This window comes from Arvicola amphibius, chromosome 13 (genome assembly GCF_903992535.2).
Source record: "Arvicola amphibius chromosome 13, mArvAmp1.2, whole genome shotgun sequence".
Lineage (NCBI taxonomy): Eukaryota > Metazoa > Chordata > Mammalia > Rodentia > Cricetidae > Arvicola > Arvicola amphibius.
In genome coordinates this window covers 61791687-61815468 of record NC_052059.1, presented here as the reverse complement: position 1 = coordinate 61815468, position 23782 = coordinate 61791687, and the positions used below count along the sequence as shown (strand labels likewise).

The window sequence follows — 23782 nt, the reverse complement described above, 5'->3', positions numbered from 1 at the left end:
CTAAAATCAAAATCACCAATAAATGCTTATGCTGGAGAGGATGTAGAATAATAGGAACACTCCTTCTTTGCTGATGGGAGTGCAAAGTTTTACATCTACTTTGGAAGTCAGTGTGGAAGTTTCTCAGAAAATTGGGAATCAACCTACCTCAAGACCAAGTAATACCATCTTTGACACATACCCAAACAGATGTATATTTTCTAAGTATAACTCAATAGCACAGACACTGATGCACTCATACGACAAGGACATTTGCTCAACTGTGTTCATAGCAGCATTCTTCATAGAAAACAGAACTTGGAACTGTTAAAGAAAATGTGGTACATTTGCACAATGGAGTACTACTCAACAGTAAAAACCAATGGCATTTTGAAATTTGCATGCAAAGGGATGGAAGACCACAATGATGATACCTAAAAAACAGCTGAGCTGAGCTAGTTAGAGCTCACTGACTCTGGACTGATAGCAGGGGGACCTACATAGGACCATACTAGACCCACTTAATGTGGGCAATAATTTTGAGTCTTGGGCAGTCTGTGGGGCCACTGGCAGTGGGACCTAAATCCCTAGCACTTGAACTGGCACCTTGGAACTCATTCTCTTTAGAAGGATTTCTTTGCTCAGCCTAGATATTGGGGGACACCTTGGTAATGCCTCGCAATGATGAGTCAGATTTGTTGACACCCCATGGGAAGCCTTACCCTTTCTGTGGAATGGATGAGGGAGTGGGGTGAGAGTAAGCATGGGACAGAGGAGAGTAGGGAGTGGGAATGGGGATAGCTATATCAAACCAAAAAAGATTGCATTTTTTTTAAAAAAGTGGAGATCCAAACTAAAGAGGATTTATCTTAAACAGACATGACCAAAGAACTGCTGACAAGTAAGGAAATAATTAGGAAACATAAGGAAAATTGGGCTGTGCATGTGTTTAATATTAGCACTTGAAACAGAAGCAGATAGATCTCTGACTTTGAGGCCAACCTGGGCTACAGACTGAGTTCCAGGACAGCCTGGACTATACAGAGAAACCCTGTCTTAAAAAAAACCAAACCAAATCAAACAAAACCAACAACAACATAAACAAAACTGTGGTAGTGTTTTGCTTTAATTCTTATACTCTGGAAGCAGGAACAGGGGCATCCCTGAATTTTGGCCTAACTGGTCTACTGAGTGAGTTCCAGGACAGCCAGATCTACACAGAAAACCCTGTCTCAAAACAAAAAAACCTAAAATCTCAAAAGAATTACAAGGGGAAAACACAATTCTCCATTCACATCAGAAATGTTGGAAAAGACTAGATCACTCTACAGGCCGAGAAAGCATGCCATGATGTGTTTTAAAGCCTGAGAGTAAATAACTCAACAAAGATCACTATAGTTGGTAATTGATCTTCAATTCAATAGAGAAATAAAAACATTTCAGCATAAGCACAAACCAAAATAATACAAAACAACCCAGTAAACAGTGCAGAACAAAACTTTGAGCAATACCATAAATGGAAAAACAAAGGCAGTCTCATTCACAAGAACACAAAATAATACATTTCATGAGAGGAATGGATAAAAGGAGGAGAGTCAGGACAAAATATCTCACATTCAGCACAACCAACCAATGAATGTCTAATATGAACACAGGAGGGAAGAACAGCAATGAGCCACAAAACTAAAATATCAGTCAACAAAGTCATGGCAAACAGCAAGTCACTACCAATAATAAAGACAAAAGTATATGGGTTCTTAGTAAATTAAAGTATATTGACCTGGTTAATCTACTCTAAATCTTTAAGGATAGAGAACTACATCAGCAGCAGGATGTTGTATGAATGAGCCAATGTAATATAGAAAGCAGAGACATTTACTGATTAAAACTCCACACAGACACTTTAATAACAAGTATTACTATAGAATGATTATGTGTAAGTATCTATGAAATCTGTCTTTTTATGTTGAGAAGAGGGCAGAATTAAGAAATGAACACATGCTGGAATTTTCTCCCTGACTGCACAGAAGAGTAGACACCAGTCTTTCTCTGGCATTAATCCCAGGAACCACTAGTGGTTATGGGTTACACCAATGCAACATGAATACAGGGGCCTTGTGACAAACATGGCCGGCACATTCTACAGCATAATGTTCAGGCACTGTCTTTGAATGGCATTAATATATTAAATAAATTATGGACAACAAAAATGTAAATGGATTCAGCCAACAACTAAAAGCCACAGGCTAACAGGCTGTGTCAACAAACGATTTCCAACTATCTGTGTCTCCATCAAACACCTCTCATGAACAAGAACATCAAAAACTGACAGTCAGAGGATGGAGATCAGCAGGCCAAGTAAGTGAAAGCTGTAAGTGTGGCTCAGCGAGCCTCATGTCTGAGAAAATTGACTTCAGACCACAGTTAGTCAGAGAAATGAGGAGAGCCACTACATAGCCATAGCGGATAAGCATTGTACATAAGGGTTCATGGAGCTGTGGAGCTCCAATTTAGCAAAATAAATATTAAATGACATAAAATGTCACATGGAGTCCTAATCAGTAATGGCCTGAGACTTCAGTGGCTCACTGTGACTTTAGTAAGCTCTCCCAAAATAAACCTAGTGAAGAATCTTCAGAGTTTAGGTATTGTGCAAGGCCACAATTCTTATTTTGGCAAGAGAAACGCAAGAAGGGAAGGGAAGGCAAAAGACACTTAGAGTACTAACTAAACCAAACAATGAAATCTTGCTAACACATATAAAATTCATATTCTCTACTATAGTCTTTTCCTGCCTATAGTGCTGTCCCAACAAGTCCCAGTGTGGTGATGCTCTGCAACTGCCTGTGAAGACTGTCTCAGTCTTTCCATTTTCCTCCTGAAAATCAGGCTCTAGCATACTCCAAATGTGGAAAAGGGAAGTATTAATTTTTGAAATTTTATTTATATTTTAAAATATATTAAATATATATATTAAATATATTAAATATATAAAATATATTAAATATATTTATCAGTCTCAAAAATTAGGACCAAATATAAAGAACTTCTGAAAGAGTTAGAGAGAGGGAGAGGGTGATTTGTGGATGGGAAACATAAGCAGCCCCTGAGGTAGAAGCTTCTCATTCCTCGAAGACATGTGAATAGCAGTGGTGGGAAGGTAAGGGTGTTGTTATTAAACTGCACCAATAGAAGAAAGAGGAGCATCCAGAGAGCTACAAAAGACTCAGGTCAGAATCAGTTTAGTGAACTCCTGGGCTTAGGCTATCTCCCATCCCTAAAAGATAAATATTTGCTTTCTCCTCCTGAGGCGCGTCTTCTGTCTTTCCCTGAAATCCAGTCCTTTGTCTATTCCTGGGAATGTACTCTGTAAATCCCTAGATGACCCCAGCAGTACTGCTAAATCTGCTTCCCTAGTCCCCCTCTACTGGATTCTTGACTTTCTCTTAGATTACCCCTCTGGTTTCATGTCACCTCTATTATCATACTGTTTAAGTTTCTGTTTCTTTTCCTTTTTCAGACCTCTGCTAGATTTTTTTATTTCTCTCCTATGTCCTTTTCTATTTCTATTTCAGTGGAATTACTCTATATAGCTGTGTATGTGTAAACATTAAAATCTAGAGATATGAGAAAAACATGCAATATTTGTCTCTCTAAAATTCAAAAGGAAGAAGTTTATGACTGAACCTCTGCTGCCAGAGGTCTGAAGTATTTTGATATTTGAGCTGAGCTCCTTGCTGCCCTCTAGTGCCTATGAGTTAATTTGTGAGACTGCAAGAGCAACTTTCTTTTCTGAAGTTAGAATTTTGTGATAATCATGCCAGACAGAATTCAGATAGAAGGTTGTAGTGCTTTATCTACAGCTGTCAGATGTGACTATGATTCATGGAGAAGTGCCAAATATGATTCTTGGGTGCTCTAGGCTGGAGAGCAGAAACCTGCTTAAAATATGGGACTTAGCCTTGGTACGCAAAATAGGTTGTTTTATTTTTTTTCATAAGTGAAATTTGTGTTTTTATGTTGCCCTTTTTATACTCCATAAATATCCTTGGAGGTTAAAAAAAGTCACTGATGCAGAAGAAACAACTGAAGGAAAGAAGGCATAGAGAGCTCTTGTCATCATCCATTCTTCCTTTCATAATAATGCAAGGTTTTCCACTGGTCACTAAGACATGTTATAGACTACATATATCTGGGAGAAGCCATGAAAGTTGTCATTAGGATGGACTGCCAAGTAGACATCAGAAGACTCTCTGAGGTTTCTTATGTAGGCAGACACTGCAACATCAGAGTGTGCCTGCTTCTCTTTAATGAAAGACACAGAAAGAAGACTCAGCAAGTGTCTGAGGTAGGGGGGCTATTGTGCTGTGTGATTTCCACGTGTTTTCTTGTTCAGTACTTAGTGGGCATGCTAAAATTCTTGAATATCCCCTCCTTGAACAGAAAAGCAACATTCCAGAGACTAAGACTTGAGTTGAAGTTCAGGATCTACCATTTATTAGCTGAGAGGAAATTGGCAGATTGCTTTACAAATTTGAGCTTGATTTGTGCATTCCTACACATTATTGAAGCTAATATCAACTGAAATGTTCACTACAATGGGTAAATAAATTGCCCATGCTTATTATTAGCCCATGCCAAAATATTGTACGGGTTATTTATAGAAATGGAAATTGTATGTGTTAGGGAATGAATATTTTGCCTAGTGCCACAAAGTGCCTGTCACACCAGAGTTTTCCTGTAGTCCTATTATGTGGGATTTCCCTTTGTATGTTATTAATATATTTTATTACCATTTTATAATAAAAAAGCCATTTTAGCCTATGGCGAGACGGGGAAGCTAAAATGAATGCAGAGAGAAAGACAGAGTCAAGAAGATGCATGTAGCTATCCAAGAAAGAAGATGTGAGATAAAAAAAAAATGAGCCTTGTGGTAAAATATAAAATGACAGAAATGATTTAAGATGTAAGAGCTAGCTAAGAAATAAGCCTGAGCCATTGGCTAAACACTGTTGTAATTTTCATAGTTTTGTGTGATTTTTTGGGTCTGGATGACCAGTAAATGAAAGTGCAGTCTCTAGCTACACTCCTAGTTAGAGCCCATTGTCAACTCTCACTGGAAACTGAGTTAGTTGTCTAAAAAAATTATACCCACGTGCTTGTCTGAATTTCTGTTTAATTATCTGTTTAGTAGAATTCCCACAAAAAATTAAAGTTACAAAGAAAATCTCATATGTTTCATTATGTTTCATCCAAACATATCATTGTTTGATCATATTTATCTCACTATTATCCCTTGTTCCAATCCTACTTCTGCCAGTCTCCTCTTTGTCCAAATATTCCATATCTACATTTTACATAGATTATTTATGAGCAACCTACTAAATCCATTTAATTGCACCCTATATACACGTGTGTTCAGGCCTGAGACTGTGGGATTGCAAAACCTATGTGGGGGGGGGGGTTAGCTGGACGAGTCTGATTCTACCTATGTCCACAGGTTTGACAACCTAATGTTCTTATTTATGTGTTGAAGCATGTGTACTCTCCCCTATCCACATTGATATGCCAACTGGTATTATCATAATGTTAACTTTTCTTAGGCAACCATATTTTTGAGATTTACATGTGCATTTCCCTTGTCATTTCTAGAAGAACCTATCTATCATCAGGCATTCTAGTCCTCTGTCTCTTACAATCTTTCTGCCACCTCTTCTGGGATTCTCTTGAGTCTTTGGTGTAGGGGTTGCATTGTAGATGTGTCAGTTGGACTATGCACCAGAGTCACTTGATCATTGTATTTTGACCAATTGTGGTTTCTTAATCTATGGGGAAGAACAAGATACATAGACTTGTCTATGGGGATTGTCTTGACTGTTAATAGTTATAGGGAGGTCCAGCCCTCCTATGGGCCAGAGCATCCTAGGCAGGTGGTCATAAATTATATAAGAAATCTAGATGAGTATTAGTTGATCTGCAAGCAAGATAGTAAGTCACATTCTCCTTTGTCCTCGTTGTATCTCTTTAGCTGTAAAGTTCCTTCCTTCTTTAGAGGTAATAGAGTGTAGTCCTGGTTTCAAGTTTATTCACTGATTCCCTTGGTAATAGACAGTGAACTGGTACCATAAGCTAAAATGAAGGTTTTCCTCTACCAAATTTGCATTTTTCAAGATATTAGCCAAAGCAACAGAAAGGAAACTAAGGATACCAGGTCCAATAAATGTTGCCAGTATGTTAATGGGTGTGGGCCATCTACTGAAGCATGGGGAAACTACAAAAATCTACACCTTCAAGAAGAGTGATTTGCCCTCCTCCAGTAGCTATCAACTGGTCATAGTCCTCTGCATGGAGTAGGACCATTTATGTAAGAAGTTGGCTGGCTTAGTTTTATGTAAGTGATTCTCATGTAAGTAACCACATAGATCAGTTGAGGCAGAATACCACATGATTACTTGTTCTTTGAATTTTTATACTCATTGTTTTATTGAGGACTACATTATGTTTGGGTACAATGATAGATATTTAGAATGTACTTAGGGATTATACTAGTTTAATAAGGTGGTGTTTATAGGTTCTCCTCCAAAATACCTAAACTCCATAGCCATGCTTAGCTAGCTATGTTTCCAGGACCAGGCATGATTTTTCTCTTGTTGTTTCTTATGTCCCATTAGAGAGGTCTTAGTTGCCATCAAGATATAAGTACTACAACTGCATTCTTAGGTTTTTATACCATATTGGTCATTGTAGTTGATAGGTATAACAGCTGGGGAGGATAATTGGTTGCTTCTCTCCCTTGGAAACTTGCATGTTACCCTCTGGTACCCTGAAAGTTAGTTATCAGGTAGTAATGATTCATGTCAGATAAAGCTTGGATTCTTCTGATACTATATTTTAAATGATGTCATCAGCAATAAAGACTCAGTGAAATTTCTTGAATGGAAACTACGTCAAGAATATTAGTCTATAACATTTAAGAGTCTTTGAAATCACCTAACCAAAAACTTGAATGAGAGATTCCCATGACTGGTATTGAGTTTTGCTTTTTTAAAAAAGATATCTAGGACTCTTGGGAGAAGCATCATTAGCACAGACAGAAACATTTAATTTAAACTATGTATGTATATGTGCACACACATATACCTACACTTGTGTATTTTTATGCAATATTAGCTAAATAGATACTAATATGATTCCTTGGAATGTTTAAAAACACCGTTACTATAATTCCACCCTCCTTCAACTCTCTCCTTCTATCTTAGCCTTCTTTTCTTTAATTCTTCCTATTTCTCCCATTAAATTTTGCTTATCCTGCTTCCCCCAAACACATGTTCTCTTTTGTATCTTTCTGGCTTCTGTAGTTACTCTGGGTTATATTTTTACTTTTGAAGATTTGGAATTATTATCTTTACAATTTCCAATCATGTTAGGAGTTCAGTGGCAGAATATATGGCATTATTCTTTTTGGATCTTGGTCAACTTATTTAAAATAATTTTTCTAGTTACATTGACCTACATGCAGAGTTTAGGAGGTACTGTTTCTTTACTTTAAACATTATTCCACAGTGTATAAGAGCCACATTTTCCTTATCCATTCATCACTGAAATACTTTTCTGTTGTTTCCATTTCCTAGTTACTGTGAATAGAACAGCAATAGAACATGACTTAGCAAATGCCTGTGGACTAGGACATAGAGTTCTTTGTACATAGACCCAGAAGTGGCATAGCTTGAAAATTTAGGAGACTTATCTTCAGTATTTAGAATATTCCCCACACCTGTTTCCAAAGTAACTACACCAATATGAATACTTCTGAGAATGAATGTGGGTTCCCATTCCCAACACAACTACCCTAACATTTGTTATCAGCTGTTTATTGTGGATTTTCTTTTGAATCTAGATAATCTGACTGAGTTGAGAAGAAATATCAAAGTTATTTTATCTTTTTTTGCATTCTCTAATTGCTAACAATGATGAGCAATATTGAGAATTTTTTTTACCTGTTTTTATTTCTTCTGAGAATTCCATCTAGACAGTCATGTTTTTTACCATCTGCATTTTCTTCACTAGGAAGGGATGGAGTGAAAAGGGTTGGTTTAGTAAGAATAGAATGAGACCAAACTGGATCCTCTGAATGTGGTTGACAATTGGGGCAGACTAAGGGGCCAATGATAATGACACTGGGATTTGTCTCTACTGCATGTACTGTTTTTTGGGGATCCTATTCTCTTTGGATGCACACCTTCCTAGGCCTGGATGTAGGGAGGGGAGGGCCTTGGACTTCCCACAGGGTGGGGTGCCTTGACCTCTCTTAGGACTGAAGGAGGTGGTGGAGGGAGTGGGGAAAGGGGAGGAGAAAGTGGGAGGAGGGAAGGAAGTGGGAAATTTGATTGGTAATATTTATAAAGTAATAAAAAATAAAATAAAATGATTAAAAATTGTGAATGTGTTTTGAAGTCACATTTGTTAGTTGTGTCCTTCCACTAGGGGGCACTGCAGGGTTTCTAGACATTATGTTTCCTTAAGGTGCCTAGAGGTTTGAAGATTACAGAAGAGACAAAACAATCCACTCATAAAGCAAGGAATAGGGGTGATGGCGTGGAGTTCAACAAACCTTTAGATCTCAATTGTTACATATAAAACCGTAGATATCTAGTGCCTGTTCACTGGATATTACATGTTTATCAATCTATTTTAAAAACAAATCTCTAAAAATATGTAAGCAAAATAGAATCTCACTGGGCATTATGAGGTGTGACATTCAAGAGAAAACATATATCCACTGCTTTTATTTTTGAATTTCATTTTTTAAATTGTTCCTATATTCAAAAAATTAAAATTATTCCAATTTCCTTTATATTATACATAATATATACATGATATCTATCTCCCTAATTATCTATCTATCTATCTATCTATCTATCTATCTATCTATCATCTATACCCTAAGCTAGAAAGAAAAGGAAGAAATATTTAAGAAAAAACCTGGTAAATAGAAGGTATGAAAAAGTGATAATGTATATTGATCTTGGTTTATTGATACAAATTTAAGGTCAATTTTGTTATATGTGTATGTATTTCTGATCTTGATTAAGGTATTGTGATTTTGTAGCTCATTTAAAAATGTAATGTTTAATTAAGAAATATTGGTTAATAGGTAATCATCTATAATAGTCAAGCTTATAGGCATGCTAGTTAGATTTTCTAGATATAGAGATATAATTCAGTTAAATAAGTATTCTTCAAATCTTTCAGAGACCTTCAGAATATGGCATTTAAAATGTTTTTATAATTTAGGACTTTTCATGACAATGAGACACATCTCGCTGCCTAGACAGTCACCCAAAGTTCTTCTGTACCGTTTGGACATCAATCTTTAGCCTACAGGCACATAGTATCCAGCAGACTTTTCCAGGAAGCAGGAAATTTCAAAGACAGGTCCGCCTATATTGGCAGTTTGCCAGTCACTTTCTTCTGTATTCTACAAAATGTTTGGCAGACTCTTTCATGAAACAAAAACCCCGAAGGATCATCTCACGTTTAGGCAAGTTTGGCAGTCATCTATCTGTGGGTTCTTCATGTCCAGTTTATGCAACAGTCCAGGCAAGAGCAGTTTCTTACCCAAATGGCTAACCAACTCCATAAAGAGTCTCTTCAATGCCCATCATCCTCTTGAAGTAGCTTGGTGCTGCTAAAAGCAGATGTATCTCATTGCCATGAAAAGTCCTAAGTTATTAAGTAATTTTAAATGCCATATTCTGAAGGACTTTGAAAGATCTGAAGAATGCCTAACTAAATGAAATATACTTCTTAATTATACATTACATTTTTCAATGAACTTACACAATCACAATATCTCAATCAAGAGCATAAATACACATATAACAAAATTGACCTTAAATTTGTATCAATAAACCAAGATCCATACCAATGCAAATTATTCATATCCATATCATATCCCCCTTTAAATGTAAAAGAACAGGGGTCTTGCTGAATTTGAACATGAATTCACAGCCTGGTCAGAATTAGGTGATTTTTGCTGCATAACTGTTGGAAAGATCTGAGCAGAAGGCCTCATTTTTTTGAAACCAATAAAACTGTCTTTGGGGACATTTTCTATGCACATGATGATCTGATAATTTCAAGAAATTCTTTTTATTCATTGTAGTGCATTGCATGCCAATTTGTCCCACTGTGTGATTTAAGGTGCCAGCACTTTCTCACTGGGTACATTAAATACACTGAAGTGTAGTCCCATGCCTAGTAGTAGATGGCCACACACAATGATGTTTTTGTATCATACTGTTTTGTTGTGTTTTATTTATTTATTTATTGGTCTTATAGGACTTTTGTCTATATTTTATGCTTACCTGTTTTTTTTGTTTTGGGGGGTTTTGTATATATGTTTATTCTTTGTTATTATTTTTTAATTCTGGTTGCTTATTTGACTGCCTATTTCCTTTCTAAAGAGAGGGGGAGGGTAAAAGAGAAAGGGCATGTCTTTGGGTGGATGAGGAGGCAGGAAAGATCTGGGAGGGGTTGGCCATTGGGAGACATGAGAATACATTTCATGAAATTGCTTTACAAAATGAAGATCAAAAAAATCTTACTAAAATTCTGCACGGCTCTGCTTAACCCACTGGAGACATTAGTTTTCACACCAATATTCAGCATTTATGAATTCCCCTCCTCATCATTTTCCCCCAAATTCCTCTTATGAGAAGTGTTACATTAGAAATCCAGTGTCCTGGGCTCTATATCATTGTCCTCCACAGTTTGTGCAGCAATAACCACGCAGACTCTTGAGATGGAGGTGGGTGGGGTTTCTTGTTCAGATGAATGAGGAAGCTCAGCGCTTCAGAGAGAATCTGTGGTGTGTAAGCACAAGTGTGTTTAGGCACAAGACTTGACACCCTCACAGCTGGAGAGAAGGCACCCCACAAACTGGACAGGGGCCATGGAGAGGAAACTGAGAGCTGTGCTGGGGATTCTGTGGGTGCAGATTTGCTGTGAGTTGTGCTCCCCTAGGTTGTTTTAGGGATTCTCTAGAGATGGCAGTGGAGGGGGAATAAGCCAACTCAAAGCCCCTATACAGTCATCCTCATGGTGTCTCCTGAGATATTTGACAGGTGTGGGTGAAAACCCTTCATTGATTCTGATTTGCTTTTCTGTTTCCAAGCAGGGGTGAGAGGAGTTGAGGTGGAGCAGAGTCCTTCAGCCCTGAGTCTCCATGAGGGAACAAGTCCTACTCTGTTATGCAATTTTTCCACAACCATGACAAATGTGCAGTGGTTCCGGCAGAACTCCAGGGGCAGCATCATCAATCTTTTCTACCTGAATCCTGGAACAAAAGAGATTGGGAGGTTAAATTCAACATTTGTCTCCAAGGAGCGCTACAGTACCCTGCACATCAGGGATGCCCAGCTGGAGGACTCAGGCACCTACCTCTGTGCTGCCTATGCACAGTGCTGCCAGCAAGCCTGCAGCCTGTCAGCAAACTGCAGTTGGGTATGCACCTACAGCACTAACATGAGGAGACTTTGCAGGAGGATTTTCACAGCTGTGGCTTTATCAGATCTCCACTAATTAAAAGAAGGTGTGATGAAATACAAAAATACCACAACTTAAATTTAGATCGACATGACACCCACTTAAGGAAGTTTAACTATTCAGAAACATCAGCCCACATGACTAAGATGCACACTTTTATTTTATTAAATGTGTGCACTAATATCATGAAATAGAAACCTCTCTTGCTCATTCTAGAATCATTTGGATCATTTCTCAAAATTGGAAAACTAGAGTAACTGTTTCCATCCTGTGTTTAGAGAGCATGAGACACTTCCAGCTAATCTACTCAATATAAAGTTGATAAAATAATTAAATTTGAAGATATAATAAATTAAGTTTTAAAAAGGCAAGATAAATCAATCTTATTAAATTAAGACATCATTTCTATGTCTCCATATTTTTAAAAGTATAATGCATTTAACTATACAATATAAAACAAACATTTCACATAAAATGATCAGAGCCAAAAGATAAAAAACAAACTAGAGATATATATTTGCAATTTATCACAATGATATTTGCAACAATTAATTCTATACAATATTTGCATTTCTGAAATGTAATATAGAAATGTAATACAAAAGTTCTCTTTGAAACTTTGCTTGTTTTCTTTTTCTTTTTCAAGACAAGGTTTCTCTTTGGAGCCTGTCCTGATCTCGAACTCACAGAGATCTTCTTGCCTCTGCCTCCAAAGTACTGTGATAAAAAGTGTGTGCCACCACCATAGGGTGAAACGTTGCTTTCAAAAGGAAAAGTGGAAACCTCCTGAAGATCACACAATAGGGGACTCATCCATTATGCAATAATTAAATATGATCCAAACAACTGTTGTTTCCACAAGGCTTTGCAGATGATCATCTACAGTTAAAACACCAGGACTACCATTAGTCTCTATAAGGAACCAGAAAGCAGCCATGCTCAGTCATTCATGAATTGTCTGTTCGTGAATATTTTCATGTGGAAGCAGCAGCTGGTTTCACCTCCTTGTGATTCAGTCAGCTTTATCCCCATTGCAACTACATTTTCAAATATAGATTATCTGAGCTTCCCAGATAATAAACAATTCCTAATTTTTAATAAGATTTATGTGCCCATGACTAGAAATGGTGACACTAGAGTAATAGTTTTTTTAAACAATAAGAATATTGATAAGGTGTAATTCTCACAGGTCTGCCTTTATATGTTACATGGCCTTTTTCTTTAGCAACTTTTAATATTCTTTTCTTGTTCTGGGTTTTTAGTGTTTTGATTCTTATGTGTCAAGGAAACTTTCTTTGATGTTCTAATTTATTTGTTCTACAAGCTTCTTGTACCTTTATAGGCATGTCATTACCTCTGTTCATATCTAACTCCACACCTTCCTTCTTTCCTTTTATAAATATGCAAGTAAACACACAAAAAGGCCAGAATAGAACAAACAAAAATAGTAAAATATTATAGCTATGAGAAGCTCATATATATGCAAAGACACATGCACACACAAAAAAATATTTAAAATAACAAAATTGGAAACCATAGTATATAAGCAAGTGACAAATGTGTTTAATAATGTCTGAAATTATATGGCCAAAAATATACACACAAAAATATAATTGAGTTCATTTGAGTTGGATATCTACTTCTGGGCATGAGGCCTGCCCTTAAGTGTGGTTTGTATATCCAGTGAAATGTTGTTGGATAAAACCAAGTTTTTCCTTGTGAGCAATTCTCAACTGGAGACAGCTTCTTGGTTGGGGGAATGGAGTCCATCTCTCCTTCTCAACACTGAGACCCCATCTGTATTGGACCTGTACAGGTCCTTTGTGTGTTGCCACCTCCTCTATGAGTGAGCCAGTCTTATTGTATATGCAGGGCATCATTTCCTTAGTGCCTTCTATCCCCAATAAATCTTACAATCTCTCTGTTTTCTCTTCTGCAAATTTTCCTGAACTCTGAGTGGAGCAGTTTGATGGAGATATTCCATTTAATACTTGATATTCCAAGGTCTATCATTCCATTCATATTTTCCAATTGTGGGGTAGTGGATCTACATGTTTGTTCCCATATACTGCATCTTGAAGCTTCCCTGATGATGGCTGAACAAGGTAGAGCAGAAATCATTAGAATTCATTATAGTTATACCTAGGTTTAAGAGTACAATGATATTTGATTTTTCTTTAGGCACAGAGCCTATGTAGTCTCAGATTCTTGGCCACTGGAGCAATATCAGGCATGGGATCCATCTTATGGAGTGAGCCTTAATTCCATTCAGAGCATGGTTAATTACTCCAAAATCACTTGGGCCATTATCACACCAGTATATCATGTATGAAAATTACCATTGTAGATAAAGTGTTTATAGTTGGGTTGGTGTTTACATTTCTCCACTGGTAACATTCAGAGTATCTTCCTGAACCATGAGCACTAGTTCATAGGGGTAAAAAGCTCTATTTATGAACCAGCATCACTTCTACATGTTCAGTGAAGTTTATAGGAATTGTCTACAACAATAGTACCTTACCACAATTTGTGATGAGCAGCCAATAGCTTTGGCAATAGCATGAGTTTTTGAATATTTTCGTGGGGCCCTTTTAGACAACAACTCAGTTGTATGACACCTATTTTTGTCACCAGATGTTTTACTTATTGGTAGGAAATGTCTAGTTGGTACTTTGTTTCCCTATTATTTGGTGGTTTCATTGTTTTATATATGTTATATAAAACAATGAAACCACCAAATAACTAGAGAGAAAACAGAAACCAGGATGCAAAACATCAAAAGCATTCATCCAACAAAGATAAACTCAGAAACTAACAGGTAAACATATAATAACCCCAAACACAGATGTGTTTATGGCACCACCATAGTGCATCTGTCCTATTATATAAACCCTGGATATTCCAATCCAGCTGAAACATAATAAAATTACCTTAAATCCAATTTCATGAAGACAATAGAGGCTATTAAAAATGAAATTAACAAATCTCTTAAAGAAATCCAGGAAACCACAAAAAACAGGTAAAGAGGTAAAGTCAATGAATCAAAATGTTCAATACCTGAAAATGGAAAAAGAAGCAATAAAGAAGGCACAAGTCAAGGGAATAATAAAAATGGAAAATCTAGATGTGATGGTTTGAGAGGAAATGGCCCACAAAGGGAATGGTGCTTTTAGGAAGTGTGGCTTTGTTGGTGTGGTATATTTGTAAGTATGTTCTTGTTGGAGGAAAGGTGTCAATATAGAGATAGTCACTGAAGGTTCATACTAAAGTCACACTGAGTGAGTCTACTAGATGTTGCCTTCTGATAAAGAAATAGCCAGCACCATGTCTGATTTCAAAGCATCATGTCCCCCCACCATGGTGATAATGGATGGAATCTCTGAAACTGTAAGTAAACCACCTTAATGAAATGTTTTTTTTCCTTTATATGAGCTGCTGTGGTCATGGTGTCTCTTCACAGCAGCAGAAACCTTAACTAAGACAAAACGTGGTACCAGAGACTGAGGTATTACTCTGCTAGGCCTGACCATAGCCTTGTTTAAAGGAATATGGACCATGGGACATAGATTAGAAAAGCAGTAGAATGCTTTGAGCAATGATAATAGACCATATTAGTAGCAACAGGGAAGAAAGTGGCACTGAGTTATTTGACCTGCCAAAGACTGGTCCAAGACCTTTCAAAGAAGAATTTTAGTATGTTGCCTAGAGATCTTTCTTGTGATATTTTGGTGAAGAATGTAGCTCTTTTTTGCCTTTGTCAAAAGAGACTGCCTGAGGTTAAAGTGAAATATTTGAATTAATTCATTAGCAGAGGAAATATAAAATCAGCCTAGCTGTGTGGTTCTTAGTGGTAACACAAATGAAAATTAAAAACGAAAAGGAACTAGCTTACCAAGAAAAATATTGGGGGAAATAGTAGTACCATAAAATGAAATCAAGCTAAGTCCTGTATTCAAGGAGATAAACATATTTTAAAAATAGAATAAAGAGATGGTGACCTTAGAGCAAGATTGAATCCAGCTAAATTTCCAACTTGGGGAAAGTAATTCAAGAAAGTTTAGAGCTGGGTGTGGTGTTGCATGCCTTTAATCCCAATACTAGAAAGACAGAGGCTGGTAGATCTCTGAGGTTGAGGACAGCCTGGTCCACAGAGCTAGTTTCAGGACAGTCAGGCTTAAGGTAGTGAAAGAAAAAAAACTGGTGAAGACATAAGTGAATTAGGGGACCATATTCCAGACCCAAAAAGCAGCAAAGCTTTACACCATTGACCACATGGTTCTGGAGTTAAGGAGAAAATACAGGGGCTATAGAATTTGCCATTGAGATTAAAGAAAGCAATTGAGGCCATGCATGTGTCAGAGGTGTTCCTGGGTGGAAGTTTAAAAATCTATTGCATGAAGCTTTGAAATTGAAGCCTAGATTTCCTTGGAGACCTCAAGAAATTAGAGATGCCAGACCCTGAAATACCTGCCTGGGAGAACTGTTCGCAGGAAGGGGAACCAGTCTAAGAGAAATACGTGTGTTGCAGTCAAAGATTTCGGGGTTTGGCCAACTGATTTTTAGTCTTGTTTTTGTCCAATATTTCTTCATTATGCTCACTTCCCTATGTTTGCAATGGTAGCATAGATTTTGTGCCATTATATATCAGAAGTATGTTATTTGTTTTTTATTTTGATTTTACAAGGGATTACAGCTATGAGATTGCATGAATCTCAGAGGAAATTTTGAACTTTAAACTTTTAAGTAAGTTTGAGATTGTTTATAGAATATGGGGATTTTTGAAGTAGGACTGAATGCATTTTTGCACTATGATATGGGTATAAGCCTTTGGGAGCAAAAGAATGGAATGTGGTGAAAGAAAATGCCCCCCCCCCAAAGGGAGTGGCACTGTTACAAGGTGTGGCTTTGTTGGCATGTTCCTATTGGAGGAAATGTATCACTGTGGAATTAGGGTTTGAGTGTTCAAATAAGATTAAACAACACCCAAGAAGACAGTCTACTAGCTGTTACCTTTGATCAAGTATCAGCCAGCACCATGTTTGCCTTTTTGCCACCATGTTCTCTACCATGATGATAATGGACTGAATCTCTGATAGTGAGCCACCCCAATTAAATATTTTTTACTTATAATAGTTGTCATGTGAATGGTGTATCCTCAAATCAATAGAAACCCTAACTAAGACACTAGGAAAGTGAACAAGAATTAAAGAAGCAAGCATAACCATAATAATACAAGAGATGGAAGAGAAACTCTCAGGCCTAGAAGATAAAATGAAAAAAATTGATACATCAGTCAAAAAGAACATTAAATCTAAAAGTTCATGATATAGAACATACAGGAAATCTGTGGCACCATGAGAAGACCAAACCTGAAAATAATAGAAATAGAAGAAAAGGAAGATTCCCAACTCAAAGGCCCAAAATATATTTTCAGCAAAATCATAGAAAATATACCAAACCTAAATAAGATGCTCATAAAGGTACAGGAAGCTTTAAGAACACCAAACAGATTAGGCCAGAAAAGAAATTCCCCCTGTCACATAACAAAAAATTCTATACATAAAGAAAAACAACAAAAGAATATTATAAGCTGCAAGAGTAAAAGGCCAAGTAACATATAAAGGGAGAGCTATTAGAGTTATACCCAACATCTCAATGGAGATTGTCAAAGCCAGAAGGGCCTGGACTGATGTTTTGTAGGCTCTAAGAGGTCATAGATGCCAGCCCAGAATACTATATCCAGCAAAACTTTCAATCATCATAGATGGAAAAAAGAAGATATTTTATGAGAAAGTCAAATTTAAACGTTAGATATCCACAAATCCACCTGTACATAAGGTACAAGAAATATAATTGAATCCCCCAAAGGTTAACTACTCCCAGGAAAACACAGTAAATAAATAATTTCATATAACAGTAATTAACAATTATTGTTAATTAATATCTTTCAATATCAATGGACTCAATTTCTAATAAAAAGACAAAACACAGGCTAACAGAATGGATGTGAAAACAAGATTCATCATTTTGCTGCATACAAGCCACATATTAATATCAAAGACAGACATTAATCCATATTAAATGATTTGAAAAAGATTTTCCAAGCAAATTGATTTATGAAGCAAGATAGTTTGCCTATTCAAATTTTAGCAAAATAGAATTCCAACCAAAATTAATCAAAGAGAGGGGGAAGGATACTTCATACTCACCAAAGGAAAATATACCAAGATGACATCTCAATTCTGAATCTATGCCCCAAATTATGTTTACCTTACTATTCCCATTTCTGGTGTTTCTCATCAGCTATGTGTTCCCTTTTGGATATGTCTGGCTTCTGTGGCTACTTCAAGTTATATATTTCCATCTGAAGATTTGGAGTTTGGAGCCCCTACAATTTCCATTAGATTTGGAGTTCAGTGGAAGAACATGTGGCATTTGTCTTTCAGAGTCTCTGTCAACTAATTTAAAATAATCTTGTTTTTTTAGTTCTATCCATCTATCTGCAAATTTTATGATGCCATTTTTCTTTACATGGAAGACTAATTCATAATGTATAGGTGCCACATTTTTATTATCCAATGTTGAAGGACATTTAAATTGTTTCCATTTCCTAGTTACTGTGAATAGAGAAGCAATGAATATAACTAGGTGACTATCTGTGCAGTAGGATATAGAGTTCTTTGACAAATATCATGAAGTGGAATAATTGGGTTGTGTGGTAGATTTATCTTTAGTCTTTTGATGACTCTCCATATCTATTTCCAGAGTAACTGTACCAATTTTCATTACCCCAGCAGTGAATGCAGGTTCCTTTCACCCCACTAACCCCCACCAATATTTGTTGTTAGTTGTTTTGTTGATTTTAGATACTCTAACTAGTGTGACATGAAATATAAAAGATATTTTAATTTGTATTTCACTAATTGATAAGGATGCTGAGCAATATTGAGGTATTACTTGGCCATTGTTATTTCTTCTTTTGAGAACTCCATCTAGTCTGTCTTGTCTTCTGACTACCTGCTTTTCCTTCGCCAGGAAGGGATGGGGTGAAAAGAACTTTTTTTTTTAATTCTTTATTTTTTTATAAAAACTTTCCATCTCCTCTCCTCCTCCTCCCCCAAAAGAACTGTTTTAATGAGACTTGTGGAGATGGCCTGAAGTCATTTTTGTTGGTGATGTCCATACACTAGGGGGCACTGCAGGGTTCCTAAAAATTACTTTTTCTTAAGCTGCCTAGAGATTTGAAGACCTGAGAACAGACATAAGGATATAAGACAATCCACTCACAAAGCAAAGAGTAGAGGCGATGTTGTAGAGATCACCCGGATCTTTAGCTCTCAATTATTCTGTAGGAAACCAAAGACATCTAGAGTCTGTTGAATAGATCCATATTCTATCAATCTATTTTAAGAACAATTCTCTGAACAGATGTAAGCAAAATAAAATCTCTCTGGGCATTATGAGAATAAACACACAAGAGAAAACACCCCCACTGCTTTCTTTCTTTAGTTTTATGCTTAAAATTTCTCAAAAGAAATAGAAATTGGTCCAATGCCATCGTATCATATATATATATATCACATATAATATATGTATTTTACATGCAGGCACACACACACACACACACTCACACTTTAAACTAGAAAGAAGAGAAATAACTACTTGAGAAGAAAAACTTACAAGGTATAAATAATAGAGGGGCAGGGTCTTGCTAAACTGGAGCAGGCATTCATAGCCTGATCTGCATCAGCTGTGTTTTCCTGCACAGCACGGTGGAAGAGTTGGACAAAAGTCAAAAGGTGAAAAATAAATCAGGGTAGTAACAGGGACAGGTATGCCTTGTTTTTCATATAACCACCAAATCTCTGTTGAAAACACTTTCTATGTACATGATAATAGCAAGAAATTCCTTTTATTCTGTTCTGTGCATTGCATGCTGATGTACCAGTGTAATTTAAGAGTCCTGCCAGGACTGCCTTGTTGGGTCTGTTGACACAATGAAGGGGGTCCCATGTCCAGCAATAGATGGCCACCACAGAATCAATCAAAAGATGTCATTGCATCATATTGCATAGTTTGAGCATTTTTTTGATTAACTGGTCTTTTGTCTGTTTATGTATTTTGTGCATATAAGAGGTTTAGTTGTGTGTGTGTTTCTTTTTTTAACTTGTTATGTTTGGATTTAGTTTGTTTGCCTCTTTGCTTTCTACAAAGAGAAAAAAAGCATGGAGTTCAGTGGGTGAGAAGGTCTGGAAGCTCTTGGAGCTGATGGAGGAGGGGAGACAAAGAGCAGACTATACTGTTGAAACATCTTCAAAAACAAAGTCAAAAACTCATGTTAGGATTATGCAAGGCTCTACTAACCCACTGGAGCTATTAGTTCTCACACCAATACTCTGATTTATGAATTACTCTTCCTCACACATCTTCCCTCAAGCTCCCCGTAAGAAGAGTTATATTAGAAATACAGTGTCCTGGGCTCTACATCATTGTCCTCCACAACTGTACAGTGGAGGTGGGTGGAGTTTCTTGTTCAGATGAAAGAGGAAGCTCAGTGACTAGGAGAGAACTCATGTGTGTAAGTACAAGTGTGTCTGGGCACAAGACTTGACACCCTCACAGCTGGAGAGAAGACACCTCAGCAATTAGACAGGGGCCATGGAGAGGAAACTGGGAGCTGTGCTGGGGATTCTGTGGTTGTGGATTTGCTGTGAGTTGTGCTCACCTAAGTTGCTTTAGGGATTCTGCAGAGATCTCAGTGGTAAAGGAGAAACGAGTCAACATTGAGCTCCTGTGCAGTCATCCTCGTGGTGTCTCCTGGGGTATTTGATAAAACCCTTCATGAATTCTGAATTATTTTTCTGTTTCCACACAGGGGTGAAAGGAGTTGAGGTGGAGCAGAGTCCTTCAGCCCTGAGTCTCCACGAGGGAAACAGTTCTACTCTGTCATGCAACTTTTCTACAGCCGTGACAACTGTGCAGTGGTTCTGGCAGAATTCCAGGGGCAGCCTCATCAATCTTTTCTATCTGTCTCCGGGAACAAAGCACAATGGGAGGTTAAACTCAACCTTCAACTCTAAGGAGCGCAAGAGCACCCTTCACATCAGGGATGCCCAGCTGGAGGACTCTGGCACCTACCTCTGTGCAGCAGAGGCACAGTGCTTCCAGCAAGCCTGCAGCCTGGCCCCAAACTGTAGCTGGGTATGCAGCTTACAGCCCTGCCACAGGCAGACTCTGCAGGAGGATTTGCACAGCTGTGGCTTTATCGGATCTCCACTAATTACAAAGAAGGAGTGAGGAAAAAGAAAAATACCACTGCGGTAGTTCACACTTAAACTAGACTGATGTGATACTGACTTGTAGAAGGATAAAAGCTCAAACATCAGCCAACATGACCAAAATTTATACTTTATTTTATTAAATTCTTGTGGTAATGTCATAAACTATAAACCCATCTTACACTCCTAAATTATTTCAGTCTTTTCTCAAAATTGAAAAGTGAGAGCAAACGTTTCCATCCTGTGTTTAGAGTGCATGGGACATTTGCCACTATTCTGCTAAATATGAAGTTGAAAAAGGAATTAATTTTGAAGATCTAATAAATTAAGTGGTAGAAAGGCATGATCTCTAAGATGTAGTTGTGTTTTAGCTGTCTCTCCTCATATTCTCTTCCTTATCCTGTCTTCCCTCCTCTTCTCTGTTTAATCTTCCTGTGACACAAACCACCTCTTCTCTTTTACTATCTATTTTACTTTCCTCTATTCAGGAAGTCCTTCCCTATCCCCTCACCTACTATTCAACTTTAACTTGAATAGAAATACAGATTGAGGAAAGCCTTTTTAAGGCTTAAAAGCTAATATTTATGTATAAGAGAATAAATACTATATTTGTCTTTTGGGGTCTTGAATATCTCGCTCAGGATTTTTTTTCTTAGTTCCATCAATTTACCTGGGAATTTCACGACTTAATAGATGAGTAATATTTCATTGTATAAACATATCACATTTTCATTATCTCTCTATCTCTTGATGGGAATCTAGGCTGTTTATAGTTTGTGGCTGTTATGAATAGAACTGCAATAAAAATCAATAAGCAAGTTTCTCTGTAGAAGGGTATAGAGCCCATGAGCATAAAGCCAAAACTGGTGTAGCTGAATCTTGATATAGATCTATTCCCATCATCCTGAAGAGTCACAATACTTACTTCCATGGTGGCTATTAAAGTTTGCACTGTCAACAGCAAAGAATGAGTGTTCCCCTTACACAATATCCTCACCAGCCTAAGATGTCTTTAGTTTTATTGATTATGGTCATTTTGACAGGTGCAAGATAAAATTTCATAATGGTTTTAATTTACATTTTCTTGTTGATTAAGGATGTTGAATATATTTTAAGTGTTTCTCAGTCATTTGTGTTTAATTTTTCAAGAACTCTCTGCTGAGATCTGTACCTCTCTTTAATTGGTTTATTTCTTTTCTTGAAGTTTAGTCTTTTTAGTTCTTTATATATTTTAGATATTAACCCTTTATTATATGTATAGAGAGTAGTTAAATTTTCCCTTTCTGAAAACTACAACGTTGTTCTAATGATGGTGTCCTTTGCCCATACGTAAGCTTTACAGTTTCATGAAGTTCCACTTACCAGTTATTGTTTCCAGTGACAGTGTTATTAGTGTCTTCTTCAGAAAGGTTTTTCCTGTACAAGTAAGTTCAATACTGTTTCACATTTCTCTTCTATTAGATTCAGAGTACCTGGACATATGTTGGCATCCTTAATCCTTTTGTATTTGAGTTCTGTACAGGGTGATAAGTCATTCTTTTTGTTTTCTTTCACAACAGCCATTCAGTTTGGCCAGCACTATTTGTTGAAGATTCTGGTTTTTTTCTGGTTTGTATTTTTTGGCTTTTTTTTAAATCAAATGAGGTGTTCCTAAGTGTGTCAACTTATGTTTGGGTCTTCAGTTCCTTTCAATTGCCCCTTTTCATGCTAATACCACACATTTTTCTGACTACACTATGTATTACAACTTGAACTCTAGGATGGTAATACTTGAAGCAGTTTTTTTATTTGCAGTTATTTTAGCTATCCTGAAATTTGTGCTTTTACATGAAGCAGAAAATTATTTTATTTTCTATTTTAGTAAAGAATCATGTTGGAATTTTGACAGAGATTGCATTGAATCTGTCAATTGCTTTAGGTAGGATGGTCGCTTTTGCCATATTAATTCTACCAATCCATGAGCATGAAAGGTATTTTCATTGTCTGATACCTTCTGTTTCTTTCTTTGGTGATTATTATTATTATTATTATTATTATTATTATTATTATTATTACAAATTTTCACCTCCTCCCTTCCTCCCATTTCCCTCCCCCTCCCCTCACTCCCCTTCCCCCTCCCTCTCCAGTCCAAAGAGCAGTCAGGGTTCCCTGCCCTGTGGGAAGTCAAAGGTCCTCCGCCCTCCGTGGGTTTTGATTCTATTGCGTGTACTTTCTAGTCTGTTTGGATCCTCACCTTCTTTGGTGTTTTAAAAGTGTTAATATATAAGTTTTTCACTAGCATGGTCAGAGCTTATCTAAGATATTTTGTTATTTTTGAGGTTATTGTGATAGGTGTTGTTTCCCTGACTCTTTCTGATGTTTATAGATTTAGCAGGATTTTTTTTCCATGAGGTGTCCATTTCTTTTACCTTGTCTGTAGCACCTGAAATTCTGTCTTCTATGTCTTGGGTTTTGCTGGTGAAATTTGCTTCTGAGGCTTTGGTTTGACTCTTTTTTTTTTTTAGTTTTGATAAAAATTTCCATCTCCTCCGCTCTTCCTTTCCCTTCCTCCCCTCCCTTCCACCCATACCCCCACTCTGTCCCTCTCCAGGCCAAGGAGCCATCAGGGTTCCCTACTCTATGTTAAGTCCAAGATCCTCCCAACTCCCCCCAGGTCCAGGAAGGTGATCAACCAAACTGACAAGGCTCCCACAGAGCCTGTCCATGCCATAGAGTCCAAGCTCATCGCCATTGTCCTTGGTTTCTCAGTCAGCCTCCACCGTCAGCCAGATTCAGAGAGTCTGGTTTGGTCGCATGTTCCATCAGTCCCATTCCAACTGGTCTTGGTGATCTCCCGTTAATTCTGTCCCACCGACTCAGTGGGTGAACGCATCCCTCACACTACTGACTTTCTTTCTCATGTTCTCCCTCTTTCTGCTCCTCATCAGGACCTTGGAAGTTTTTATCTTAAATTAACCCATTTTTATTAACATGTTTAT

General features: G+C 37.2%; 2 gene segments (V, D, J or C); both read left to right on the top strand.

The window, feature by feature from the left end:
* The first annotated feature begins 10933 nt into the window (after positions 1 to 10933).
* LOC121676974 lies at positions 10934 to 11562 on the top strand. The segment is given in 2 exon segments: positions 10934 to 10985; positions 11159 to 11562. Coding segments are annotated over 2 exon segments (456 nt in total).
* An 8622-nt stretch (positions 11563 to 20184) lies between these two features.
* LOC121676973 lies at positions 20185 to 20823 on the top strand. The segment is given in 2 exon segments: positions 20185 to 20236; positions 20402 to 20823. Coding segments are annotated over 2 exon segments (474 nt in total).
* The last annotated feature ends 2959 nt before the right edge of the window (positions 20824 to 23782 follow it).